Below are 13,148 nucleotides of genomic sequence, written 5' to 3' on the forward strand. Positions count from 1 at the left end.
GAGAGAATTGGCCGTCTGCAAGGACGTTGCCCAGGGGAAGCCCAGATGTTTTAATGTTTTTACCATCCTTGTGAGAGGCTTCTCTCATGTCCCCACATGGAGCTGGAGCTGATAGAAGGAGCTCATCTGCGCTCTCCCCGGGTGGGATTCGAACCTGGCAGCCTTCAGGTCAGCAACCCAACCTTCAAATCACGAGGCTTTTATCCCGTAGGCCACCGGAGGATCCATGATAGTAACTTATAGTTTTGCTAAGGACAAGGACATCAGGCTGGATAATAAGGGTTACGTCTTGGTCAATTTGCAAAGGCAACAACAACAACAACTAGGACCCTTCCCATGTTAGATAGTGTGTACATATAATCAAGGCTTTATGTCCTATATGTCATATATTTATAGCAGAAGGTAACAAATTTATTACTAGAAACCATATCACAAAAGATATTTGACCTTTGCCAAGCCCAGTTTTTTTTGTTTTTCTCCCCCTTTTGCTAGCCTTTGGCTTGGAAGCCTAGAGATGTAGATTTTCTCTTTTGTTTTAGAGCTGTTGACTGGGGTAAGAAACAATTAACTGAGTTGTTAGTTCTCAGGAAGAAGGCCCTTTGTCAAAAGCTGGGCGGAGGATGGTTTGCATTTCTGGGCTTTTGGTCTGGGGGCTGGCAAGAGAAAAAAAAGCCCAGTGAACAATGCATTTTATAATCTTGCCCTCATTTCTCAAAATTGAAATGTATCTTTCTGTCTCTCTAAATCACCTTGACACAAATTTTTCTGTTCCTTTAGATTAGACTCTACTGCCCATTTTGATCCATTTCCCTTGCCATTCATTTCCCCTTTTATGAACTTTATGAACTCTTAACCATCAGTGATATCTCTCCCCATTTCCCCGCATGAACTCCCATGTAACCCTCGTGTTTTTGTCCAAGTCCCAGGGTACCTCAACCTGCCCTCTTCACCTGCCTGCGCAGGAAAGGAAATCCTGGGATTCCCTTCTAAGAAGACCCCCATGAATACGCGTCCAGAGATTGAAGCCTGGACATACGGTCATGGAAGCACATGTTTTTGTTTCCCCAGCTCCATGGGATGTTGGATTATCTTGAAATTCTCCCTGGATATGGGGTTCCTCATGTGTCACTATCATCTTATTATTTTTAACATTATTTCTTATTGCCAATATTATTTTCAGGGGGCCCCTGGTGGCACAGTGTGTTAAAACGCTGAGCTGCTGAACTTGCGGACAAAAGGTCCCAGGAGCAGAATGAGCACCCGCTGTTAGCCCTAGCTCCTGCCAACCTAGCAGTTCGAAAACATGCAAATGTGAGTAGATCAATAGGTACCGCTCTGACGGGAAGATAACAGCACTCCATGCAGTCATGCCGGCCACATGACCTTGGGGGTGTCTACGGACAACGCCAGCTCTTTGGTTTAGAAATGGAGATGAGCACCAACCCCCAGAGTCGGTCATGACTGGACTTAACGTCAGGGGAAAACCTTTACCTTTACCTATATATATATATATATATATATATATATATATATATATATAATGCTCCATATATATATATGGAGCATGATAACTGAAGCCTGACCTCTAGCTGGGGAAGTCACCCTGGATGCCCAAAAAAGGACACCGGATGCAACAGTTTGGACTCTCAAAATATCTTTATTGACAATATGTCTCGCCCCAGATTTCGGAGGACATTAAGTGTCAGACCACCTGGGGAGAGGCCCTACTGGACATCACAAATGACTCATTTCCTGGAGGAAGGAGGTCGGTTTCAACAGAGGCCACTTCCTTTCTCAGAAGTTTGAGTCACCTCCTTATCCTATCACCCATTCCTGTCACCACAGTGGAAAACCTGCAGGGCTAGACCCCATTCATGGAACTGATACCAATCCATTGTCCAAAGTCCGGTCAAAGATAATCCTGTCATCTCCACATGTATGCTCTTTGTTTTTCTGTTGCCATACCTCCATCTCCCCCATTGGCCAGCGAGGGAGTGAGGTCACAGATGGGGCTCCCCATCCGCTCCGACGTCAGAGCCAATCAGCGCAGAGTGGCTGGTGGGCGGGAGGCGGGAAATTCAAAACAAGAAATGTATAAAAAGTGCTGTTTTCATTGTAAATGTATGCCGGTTTATTTCTTCATCATATTGCGACCGTCATCCTGTACAGCTGGACAGAATAAAAGGCTTCGGTGCTCTCTGCTTCACAGATCTTGGATGAGATAATCATTTTGGACAGGGAAATTCTGATTTGCTTCTCGGAAGGCTCACCAGGTGTTGTGCAACCCTCCTTGCAGGATTCAGCGCGGGTCTCCTTCGCTAGAAGAGGCCCTAAATTTTGAATTTTCCTTTGAAGCAGACAATCTGGATTTTATATAGTAATGTAGAAGGGCCTCACTTGCTTTTTACACACAAGGGGAAGACAGCTCCTTAAATCCATATTTTTCCTCTCTAAAGGAGCATTAAAATGTTATTTCTCCACCTGCAGTTGGAAGTGATTCAATGTTACTACATCACCAGATTCTGCATTCTGCACCTTGGTTCTGATACACTTTTAGAGACTCCATGAGTCCACAAATTGATTCCATGTAAAGCTTAATGCGCAGCAACTAATACACCTGATGATTTTTCTTTTGTGATTTGCCCCCTTTCTCCCTGGCACAGATCTTCCTGAGCACCAGAACTGGCACCTGGGTGGTCAATCGGGTCTGTGATGATGGGTACCCTTTAGATGTGGTGCATTTCACCCGTTTCAAAAACTTCCTTCGCCATTTACTGCCTGCCGCTTTGGTAAACCTGTGGGGAGAGAAAAAGCTGAACTCAAGATTTAACCATGAGAACTATGGTATTAAGCCCCAGCACAGGTAAGACTGGAATTTTTTAATACTCTGAAATTGGTAATGGGAAGAAAATAAGCAAATTAGATTTGAAATACAAGATGATTTAACTGCAAATTCTGAGAGACAAATGATCTAGTGTACGCTACTGCACTGCAAACCTCTTTTAATCCATATTCAGAAACTGAAAGTGACAGATTCTTTCCTGGCACATTATTTTTCTAAGAACCACCCATTACACTTCTTCTACTCCTGCGATTGCCTCAGTATCAGCAACATGGGTGCCTACCTTATTCTCAGGAGTTGAGCCTAAGGCCCCTTCTACACTGCCATATAAAATCCAGATTATGTGCTCTGAACTGGATTATATGGCAGTGTAGACTCATATAATCCAAAACAGATGTGGATTTTTCGTTTTGATAATCTGGATTATGTTGCAGTGTAGAAGGGGCCAAAGTGTAAGGTTTAGGACAGGTGTGAGGGATTATAAAAGAGACTCCATGTTAGAGATGAGTTAATTGGAGTTGTGGCAATAGCTGATTGGCTGAGCCAGCCAGGATTCTGATTGGCTGTTGCGTCTAGCTGGTACTGAGACCAAAGGATTTTAACTGCCACTTTTATTCTGAAGAGGGAGATAGGGGCTGACTGGAAATTCAGTCAGGAATGAAATGGCTGTCGTGCTCTCCTGAGTTTGATTGTTTAAAGAAGAAATGAGGCATACAGTAGAGTCTCACTTATCCAACGTTCTGGATTATCTAATGCATTTTTGTTGTCAATGTTTTCAATACATCGTGATATTTTGGTGCTAAATTCTTAAATACAGTCATTACTACATAGCATTACTGCATATTGAACTAGTTTTCCTGTCAAATTTGTTGTATAAATGATGTTTTGGTGCTTAATTTTTAAAATCACAACCTAATTTGATGTTTAATAGGCTTCTCCTTAATCTTTCCTTATTATTCAACATATTCACTTATCCAATGTTCTGCCAGCCCGTTTATGTTGGATAAGTGAGACTCTACTGTATTTGAAAAGAACTGTTGTATATTGTTGCCCTGTATGTGTTTGAACTTTTAAGCCCAAATAAAGATACTGTTAACTGTTACATTCAAGCCTAAGTGACAACTTTGTTACACAGCAGAGGTTATCTTGGTTCAAAGATTGTGATAAAGCTTCTATTTACCTATTTATTTATTTCCACAAATAACCACAATGGGGTCTTTGTTTGGGGACCCCTATTTTAGAGCCACAAAGTTCACTCATGGAACCAGCATGATGTCGTTTGATGGGAGCCGTCTGGCTCCATGGGTGACCAGGACTAAATCGCTGTTATCCCGCCAATTTTAGCCCTGTATGATGAGGTTGACAGTCTCCAAAGCAGTTGCCAGATGATAATTTTGTCAGCGTCGATTGTTCTCAAGTGCTCTTCTAGGTCTTTAGGCACTGCACCCAGTATGCCGATCATCACTGGGACCACGCTTACTGGCGTGTGTCAGTCTTCTTCTTCTTCTTCTTCTTCTTCTTCTTCTTCTTCTTCTTCTTCTTCTTCTTCTTCTTCTTCTTCTTCTTCTTCTTCTTCTTCTGATCAGTGGTATAATATTCAGTGCAGCATCATATACATGGACGGTGCTGAAACGATTCACTAAAATAATTTTAAAAAACCTCTGCAAATACAGTAAACCCATAGAGGGCAAGACATTCATTTGGTTCATATCCTTCCAAACTTTCTAATCAATATGTAAACCACAAATGCAAATTGCAACATTTAGTGTTTTCCGAATTTTTGACATAGTTCTCTATTAAAAATTACAAAAAATATACATATAGAAGAAATACTAACTATACCGCTCCAGGGCATTGAACATGTTTTAATCTATATATATAAAAGAGTGATGGCATCAGGGCAGTGGACAAAACAACAAAACTACAGGCCCCCAACCTCGAAATTTGACAATACAACCCATCATCCACGCCTCTAGGTTGATACAACAAAAAGAAAAGAAAAATAAAGTCCTAATTAGAGCGAGAGGAATAATTGTTTTTATCCCATTGCTGCCAGTCAGAAGGCTAAGCTCCGCCCACTTGGTCTCCTAGGAACCCACTCAGCCCAGGGGACAGGCAGAGTTAGGCCTCACTTAGGCCTCTTCCACACTGCCTATATAATACAGATTATCTGATTTTAACTGGATTATATGGCAGTGTAGACTCAAGGCCCTTCCACACAGCTATATAACCCATTTATAATGGACTTAATGTAAGGTAAAACCTTTACCCTTTACCTTAATTACCACCAATTCCTTTATTTCCCATACCACCATACTTCGCCACAGCAACGTGTGGCCGGGCACAGCTAGTATGTGTGTGTGTATATATATATATCTATATATATAAAAGAGTGATGGCATCACGGCGACCCACAAAACAACAAAACTACAGGCTCCCCAACCTCGAAATTTGACGACACAACCCCTCATCCACGCCTCCAGGTTGATACAACAAAAAGAAAAGAAAAATAAAGTCCTAATTAGAGAGAGAGGAATAATTGCTTTTATCCAATTGCTGCCAGTTAGAAGGCTAAGCTCCTCCAACTTGGTCTCCTAGCAACCCAATAAAAAATAATTAAAAACACTAAAAATAATTAAAAACACTAAAAAATTAATACAATAAAATACTATAACAGAAAATAACTAAAAATAATACAAGAAAATAATAAAATATAATAAATAAAAATATAACTTACAATAAAATTAATTTTAAAAAATACAAATAACGACAAATAAAAACTACACAACAATTTTTAACCAATACCACCACCACTTTGCCACAGCAACGCGTGGCCGGGCACAGCTAGTTGTTTTTATATTGTTGTTGTTGTATGCTTTTTCTTGATGTATTTATTGCTGTGTGTGGATTTGTTTTTACTGTTGTATTTTTATATTGTTTGGCCATGGTCCCTTTTTAAGCCTCCTTGAGTCCCCTTGGGGAGATGGGGTAGGATATAAGAATAAAGTATTATTATTATTATTAACTATGATAAAATACAGTTAGTGAAAAACCTACCTAAACATCTTATAATGGGAACAACTTCTTGCAAAACAATTATTAGTCAAAATTCTATACAAATGTAAACATTATAGGAGACGTCTGGATAACTTTTTAAAAATCACAAACAAATGCAGAGATGAGATAAAAGGAATGAAAGGTGAGAGAGAATAGAGAGAAACTGAAAATCACCCTCTGCTACTTATCCAATTCAAACATATTGTCTTTTCATCTTCACCTTGTAGGTTTCTTACTAGATACCCCATTGCAGCTGATGATTTGCCGAATGCCATCATTGCAGGCAGAGTGATAATAAAGCCAAACATCAAAGAATTCACAGAGAGGGGTGTTATTTTTGAAGATGGCAGCAGCGAGGAAAACATCGATGTTGTGATCTTTGCTACAGGATACAGCTACTCCTTCCCATTCATTGAGGAAGGAGTGATCAAGACAAATGGCAATCACATTCCGCTCTATAAATTTGTCTTCCCACCACATTTGAAAAGGCCCACTCTAGCAATCATTGGCCTTCTCCAGCCTTTGGGAGCCATCATGCCAATATCAGAGCTCCAAGCTCGCTGGGCTACAAGAGTCTTCAAGGGTAAGGATTCTAGTTGGCTTCTGGGCTATTAAAATCTTTCGGCTAGACCTAAAAACAAAGAAGTCTGGGAAAGTAGCACACATAGTAGTAAAAGTATCTGGTTGCTGTGAGTTTTCTGGGCTGTATGGCCATGTTCCAGAAGCATTCTCTTCTGAAGTTTCGCCAACATCTGTGGCAGACATGCTCAGAAACTAGGCAAGTGGTGTGGAAAGTCCAGATTGGGGGGAAAGACTCTTGTCTGTTTGAGGCAAATGTGAATGTTGCAATTGATCACCTTGATTAGCATTTAATGGCCTTGCAGATTCAATGCCTGGCTGCTTCCTGTCTGAAGGAATCCTTTGTTGGGAGGTGTTCGCTGGCCCTGATAGTTTCATATCTGGAATTCCCCTGTTTTCAGAGTGTTGTTCTTCATTCTCTGTCCTGCATTTAGAGTTTTTTTTTAAAACTGGGAGCCAAATTTTGTTTATTTTCAGACAAGTTTTGAATCAGCAAGGCCATTAAAATGCTAATCAAGGTGATCAATTGCAACATTCACACTTGACTCAGGCAGACAAGACTTCTGTGTCTGTTTGAGGCAAGTGTGAATTTTGGAATTGATCACCTTGATTAGCATTTTAATTATTAGCATTTTAATCAAGTATTTAATTATTTCAAATATTTAATGGCCTTGCACATTCAATGCCTGGCTGCTTCCTGCCTGTGGGAATCTTTTGTTGGGAGGTGTTATCTGGCCCTGATTGTTTCATGTCTGGAATTTAAAGAACACTACTCTGAAAATGGAGGAATTCCAGAAATGAAACAATCAGAGCCAGCTAACACCTCCCAACAAAGGATTCCCTCAGAAAGGAAACAGCCAGGCTTTGAATCTGCAAGGCCATTAAATGCTAGTTAAAGTGATCAATTGCAACATTCATACTTACCTCAAACAGACAAGAGTTCTTTCTACCAACCTAGACTTTCCACAGACCCCACTTGCCTAGTTTCCAACAGACCTCACACTCCTGAGGATGCCTGCCACAGATGTGGGCGAAATATCAGGAGAGAATAATAATAATAATAATAATAATAATAATAATAATAATAATAATAATAATAATAACTTTATTTTTATACCCCGCCCCATCTCCCTGAAGGGACTCGGGGCGGCTTACATGGGGCCTTGCCCGATAAAACAATCAAATATCAAAACACAGCAATAAAACAGTTATCCAATAAAAACATCAATTACAGTAAAAACAATCGTTAAAATCAACATAAAACATACAATATTAACACTGGAGACTAATTCATAGAACCCAGGCAAAGTGCAACATGTGCCGAAATGGGCCGAAATGGGGAAGGTAATTTCACAGTTGAAATGGACAAAGTGCAATATAGCATTGGCAACACCTCAAGAATGGGGCTATTATAAAATGGGCAGATAGATCAGTCCGACACCAAATTAAGTATCAAAGGCCTTTTGAAAGAGCCAGGTTTTTAAGCTCCTATGGAAGGAGAGGAGGGTAGGGGCCTCTTCTGAAACATGGCCATACAGCCCAGAAAACTTACAGCAACCCAGTGATTCCAGCCATGAAAGCCTTCAACAACACATTGTAAAAATATTCATAATGCCATAGTGAAAACAAGATGGTATGTATGTAAACTTCAGGTGTTGTGTTAAATCATAACAAAGGCATTAAAAATATAAGTTTCTAGTTGTTCAGTGGTGGACTTTGCTTGTACATGGTGCAAGAATCCCTAATATGCAGAAAGTCAAAGTCCCAGATTCATATCTGTGGCATCCCTATGAAAGAAGCTGAGGTTACTAAGCCAAGAGATGACTCTGTAAAAAAGATGCTCAGATTACGGTCTAGTCTTCCATCCACTCAGTTTACAGGTGCAGTAGTGTTTGCTGACTCCTCTGTGAGCAATAGGTATTAATCAGATTTTATTTTTCAGGCTTGATCAAACTGCCTTCAGAGGATATGATGATGGCTGACATTGCAAAGAAATTTCAGTATAATAACAAACGGTAGGAAACTATTTTCACATTGTATTTACAGATTTGGACTGCTCTGTCTCTAGGGACTTAAGAGATCAAAATTTAGTTTCCTTTTTATTATTTTTATTAGATGTTTCACAATCAACTAAAAGTGAAAGGTAACAATAATGCAATAATATGTCCTTTAATTTTAACATGCTTTCTCCATCAAAATGAGCTCTCAAACGGTCCATGCCTTTTTCCTCGATGCAAATTTTCCTTTTTGTACAGGTTTTTGTCTGTCTCCTTTACTAAAACTTGAACATTGTCCTCCTTGTAACGATTTGCAGGATTCTTTGTTCTCGTTTTGAAGGTGAATTTGTATCCATTGAGCCCCTGGTGGTGCAGTGGATTAAACTGCTGAGCTGCTGAACTTGCTGAGTGAAAAGTCGGTGTTTGAATCTGGGGAGTGGGGTGAGCTCCCTCTGTTAGCCCCAGCTTCTGCCAATCTAGCAGTTTGAAAACATGCAAGTGTGAGTAGATCAATAGGTACCGCTCTGGTGGGAAGGTAATGGAACTCCATGCAGTCATCCCGGCCACAAGACCTTGGAGCCATCTAAAGACAACGCCAGCTCTTTGGCTTAGAAATGGAGATGAGCACCAGCCTCCAGAGTCAGACTCAACTAGACGTAATGTCAGGGGAAAACCTTTATCTTTACCTTGTATCCACTAGTCTGCATACACAGCCTGTTTATGGAAACCTAGTTGTTTAAATGTTGGCTTTTCTTTATGAACTATTCATCTCCACCTGACTTTTCAAGAGTTCTGGGGACTGAAATCTAAAACATCTAGGGGAGCAAAGTTTGGGAACTACTGCTCTAGGAAATTCTAAGCTATCTTCGGAGCTATATTCATGTTGTTCATCTCTTGTCCTTAGGTACGTACCAAGCCAGCACATCTCCCTACAAGTCCAGTATGTTGATCACATGGATGAACTGGCTTCGCTCTCAGGAGTAAAACCCAACCTACTCAATCTCTGGCTGACCGATCCAAGACTGGCTTGGGAAGTCTTTTTTGGGCCATGTTCACCTATGCAGTTCCGTCTGTCTGGGCCTGGCAAGTGGGAAGGAGCCAGAAATGCCATCCTAACCCAAAGAGAAAGAATTGTCAGGGCTACAAAAACACGAACCCTGCAATCACGCTCTGGCAGCAGTGTCACTTCCATCTTCATGAAAGTCTTTGGCTGTTTTGCTCTCTTTGCCGTCATATTAGCTTACTTATAATTTGTCCTTATTGCAGCCAGAGAACATCTGGTACCATTTCTTGGACTTCCCTTCTTTGTGGCTGCTTTTTCATGTACAAAAGCCACCTTTGCATGTTGCATATTTGAGTTCTGGGGTGCTTTCTTTGCCTTCTTGTTTCTGTGAATTGTTGCCTAGTGACTACAGTAAACACTGATACAGTAGAGTCTCACTTATCCAACATAAATGGGCTGGCAGAACGTTGGATAAGTGAAAATGTTGGATAATAAGGAGAGATTGCGGAAAAGCCTATTAAACGTCAAATTACGTTTATGATTTTACAAATTAAGCACCAAAACATCATGTTTTACAACAAATCGACAGAAAAAGCAGTTCAATACATGGTAACGTTATGTAGTAATTACTGTATTTATGAATTTAGCACCAAAACATCGCAATGTATTGAAAACATTGACTACAAAGACATTAGCTACTAAAAATTGACTACAAATAAAGATAGAATTGCATAAAATGAACTTATAGTAACAACATTGTCAGAAGTTACATCCGTAAAATGTTCAGTCCTTGCTTCCTAGAGAAACAGCAGTGGATCTAGACAGGAGGCAGACTGAGTTGGATAATCCAGAATGTTGGACAAGCGAGACTACTGTACATAAATTGTGAAGATGATCAGCAGCTTGTATTTTGCTAGTTGACTGGTTACCAAATCTCATTGTTTTTTCTTGAATTTCAAACAAGCAAAAAATTCTGCTGCAATTCTTTCATATACTATCCCTCCCCACTACTCTTGTATCAATGTATATTTATCAAATAGTAGATAATTCCCACAATTGCTTTCATGTTCTATGCTCAAGTTAATGCATGCACTTTGATGGGCCTTTGCCATAGAATCATGGAATTATAGCGTTAGAAGAGACCACGTGGGCCATCTAGTCCAACCACCTGCAATGCAGGAAAAGCACAATCAAATCACCCCCGTCAGATTACCATTCCATCATCTGCTTAAAATTCTCCAAAGAAGGAGCCTCCATCACACTCTGAAGCAGAGAATTCCAATGTTGAACAACTCTTATAGTCAAGAAGTTCTTCCTAACGTTCAGATGGAATCTCCTTTCCTGTCATTTGAACCCATTGCTCTGTCTCTAGGGTAAAGGAAAAAGCCTGCTCCCTCTTCCTTATGACATTATTTCAAGTATCTAAACACCACACATTACTGCATAGAAATTGCTTCCGTTTTCAACGCAATTCCTTGCCTTGCTTCCCATTTCCCAGGCTTATTTTTGTCTTATGAAACAAAATATCTTTCCCCTGTGATTGAGGAAATATACACTCTGTTCTCTGTTTTATGTTGGAATCGTATTTTTCCTACAAACAGATATGTTCAAATATTGTAACAGTAATTAGTAATAAAATATTGAAAATCAGTATGGTGTACATAGTATTAATGTCCTTATTTTATTTCAAACAAATAATTTTTTTTTTCAAACAAATCAAGATAAAATGCTTGTATATTTTCTATACTATGTTATAAAAATATCCAAAGCAATAAACAATTTTTTTAGTGTTGAGAAACTGCAAGTCATTTCTGGTTTGAGAGAATTGGCCATCTGCAAGGACGTGACCCAGGGGACGCCCAGATGTTTTGATGTTTTACTATCCTTGTCGGAGGCTTCTCTGATGTCCCCACATGGAGAGCTGAAGCTGACAGAGGGAGTCACCCATTTCCTCCGGATTTGAACTGGCAACCTTCAGGTCAACAACCCAGCCTTCAAGTCAGCAGTTCTGCCGGCACAAGGGTTTCACTCATTGTGCCACCAGGGACTCCTAATAAACAAAATAAAATACAACAATCAACAATAATAGAAAAAATAAAATCTAAAACAATTCATAATAAACATATTAACCAATTGGACAATAGTGTATATTCTCATGTAAATGCTTGATGTTGGAACACGAGACAGAATTCTGTGTAAGTATTTGATGTGAAAAGCTCTGTACAAGTCTATTTATTCCTCTCACAAACCAGAAAAGGACAATTCTTTGGCTTGAAGCCTAGCATTCTGCTTTCGCTGAAGAACTCGTGCTGGGCAAAATGCTGCCTCTAGCTCTACAATACCTATGGCCAGTACGATGATGCCAGCATTGTGATGATGTCTGCATTGTGACGGATTCAAAGTGTAATGCTCAGCCAGGAGATATCGACATTGGCCCAGTCTCTTGGATTTCAGGGTGTATCTGTCTCTCTAATTCACTGTTTCTTAAGCTGTGGGTTCCGTTTGCAAATGGAAGAGTGACGAAAAATTTGGAGGAGTGGCAAATTTTTCATGTTGACAGCAGCCCCTTTTGCTGTGTTGTTATTGAGCAACCATACCCCCTTCCCAAATTGATTCAGACTGTCAAGAGACCTCACATGGATTTATATAATTTCGTTTTTTTATTTTAAACTATTCCACCTTTAAGATCTTTCTTAAGATCTTCTGGGGAGGCCCTTTTTTCGCTCCCACCTCCGTCCCAAGCGTGGCTGGTGGGGACAAAGGGGAGGGCCTTCTTGGTGGTGGCCCCCCGACTCTGGAACTCTCTCCCCAGAGAGATCAGACTGGCACCTTCATTGTCCACCTTCCGTAAGGATTTAAAAACATGGATGTTCTGGTGCGCATTTTAGTGAATAGTTCCACCAGTTGGTAGCTTATAATAATAATAACTTTATTCTTATACCCCGCCCCATCTCCCCGAAGGGACTCGGGGCGGCTTACATGGGGCCAAGCCCGGAACAACAATATAAAAACAAAAGCAAACAGTAAAAACAAATCAATCAACAATAAAAAATCAAACAATGATAAAAACAGTCATAAAAGTGACATACAAAATAAAATCTTAAAATCCCAAAGATCTGGGTCAAGGTGCAAAATATGTCGACGTCGATGTTTACAATTCCTCATTGCACTTTATCTCTGCTCCTACTTTTTACTTTTTAGATTTCCAGTGTCTTGATGAGACCGTTCTTCTTGCCCCTATCCTTGATCGTCTCTGTACTTTCCCACAAACCCTACTTAAAGTCCTGCACTAGTCACCCCCCACATATGCTGTACTTGAGGCCAGGTTTTAAAGTAATTGCTATGTTTTATGTGTTTTGTCCTGTTGTATATTTATTTTGTTTATATTGTTTATATTGTTTTAATTCATGCACTGTGTTTTATACTTATGTTATATGTTGGGTTTGTCCCCATGTAAGCCACCCCGAGTCCCTTCGGGGAGATGGTGGTGGGATAAAGAATAAAGTTGTTGTTATTGTTATTATTATTATTATTATTATTATTATTATTATTATTATTATTATTATATTGTATGACACCGCAAACAAGATAGATATGCTGGATTTCGTATCACAAAATCACAAGTCGAACACTTCCCAAGTGTCTAGGACTGTGTGATGTATTTTCGGAT

The 13,148-nt window shown here is 39.9% G+C and overlaps 1 protein-coding gene and 1 long non-coding RNA gene across 2 annotated transcripts; one reads left to right on the top strand and one right to left on the bottom strand.

The window, feature by feature from the left end:
- Positions 1–2,113: 2,113 nt before the first annotated feature.
- Positions 2,114–3,351, bottom strand: LOC134298255 (uncharacterized). Its single transcript, XR_010005229.1, has 2 exons — positions 3,126–3,351; positions 2,114–2,795 (listed from the first exon to the last, which is right to left on the bottom strand). It is a non-coding gene; the product is annotated as an uncharacterized LOC134298255 (long non-coding RNA).
- Positions 3,352–4,051: 700 nt separating this feature from the next.
- Positions 4,052–11,128, top strand: LOC100555685 (flavin-containing monooxygenase 5). The gene is made up of 4 exons (XM_062979760.1): positions 4,052–4,147; positions 6,056–6,482; positions 8,421–8,493; positions 9,380–11,128. Exons 1-4 carry the CDS (start codon positions 4,052–4,054, stop codon positions 9,723–9,725), a joined length of 942 nt encoding a protein of 313 aa, XP_062835830.1. The 3' UTR covers positions 9,726–11,128.
- The last annotated feature ends 2,020 nt before the right edge of the window (positions 11,129–13,148 follow it).

Source organism: Anolis carolinensis, chromosome 4, assembly GCF_035594765.1.
Source record: "Anolis carolinensis isolate JA03-04 chromosome 4, rAnoCar3.1.pri, whole genome shotgun sequence".
Lineage (NCBI taxonomy): Eukaryota > Metazoa > Chordata > Lepidosauria > Squamata > Dactyloidae > Anolis > Anolis carolinensis.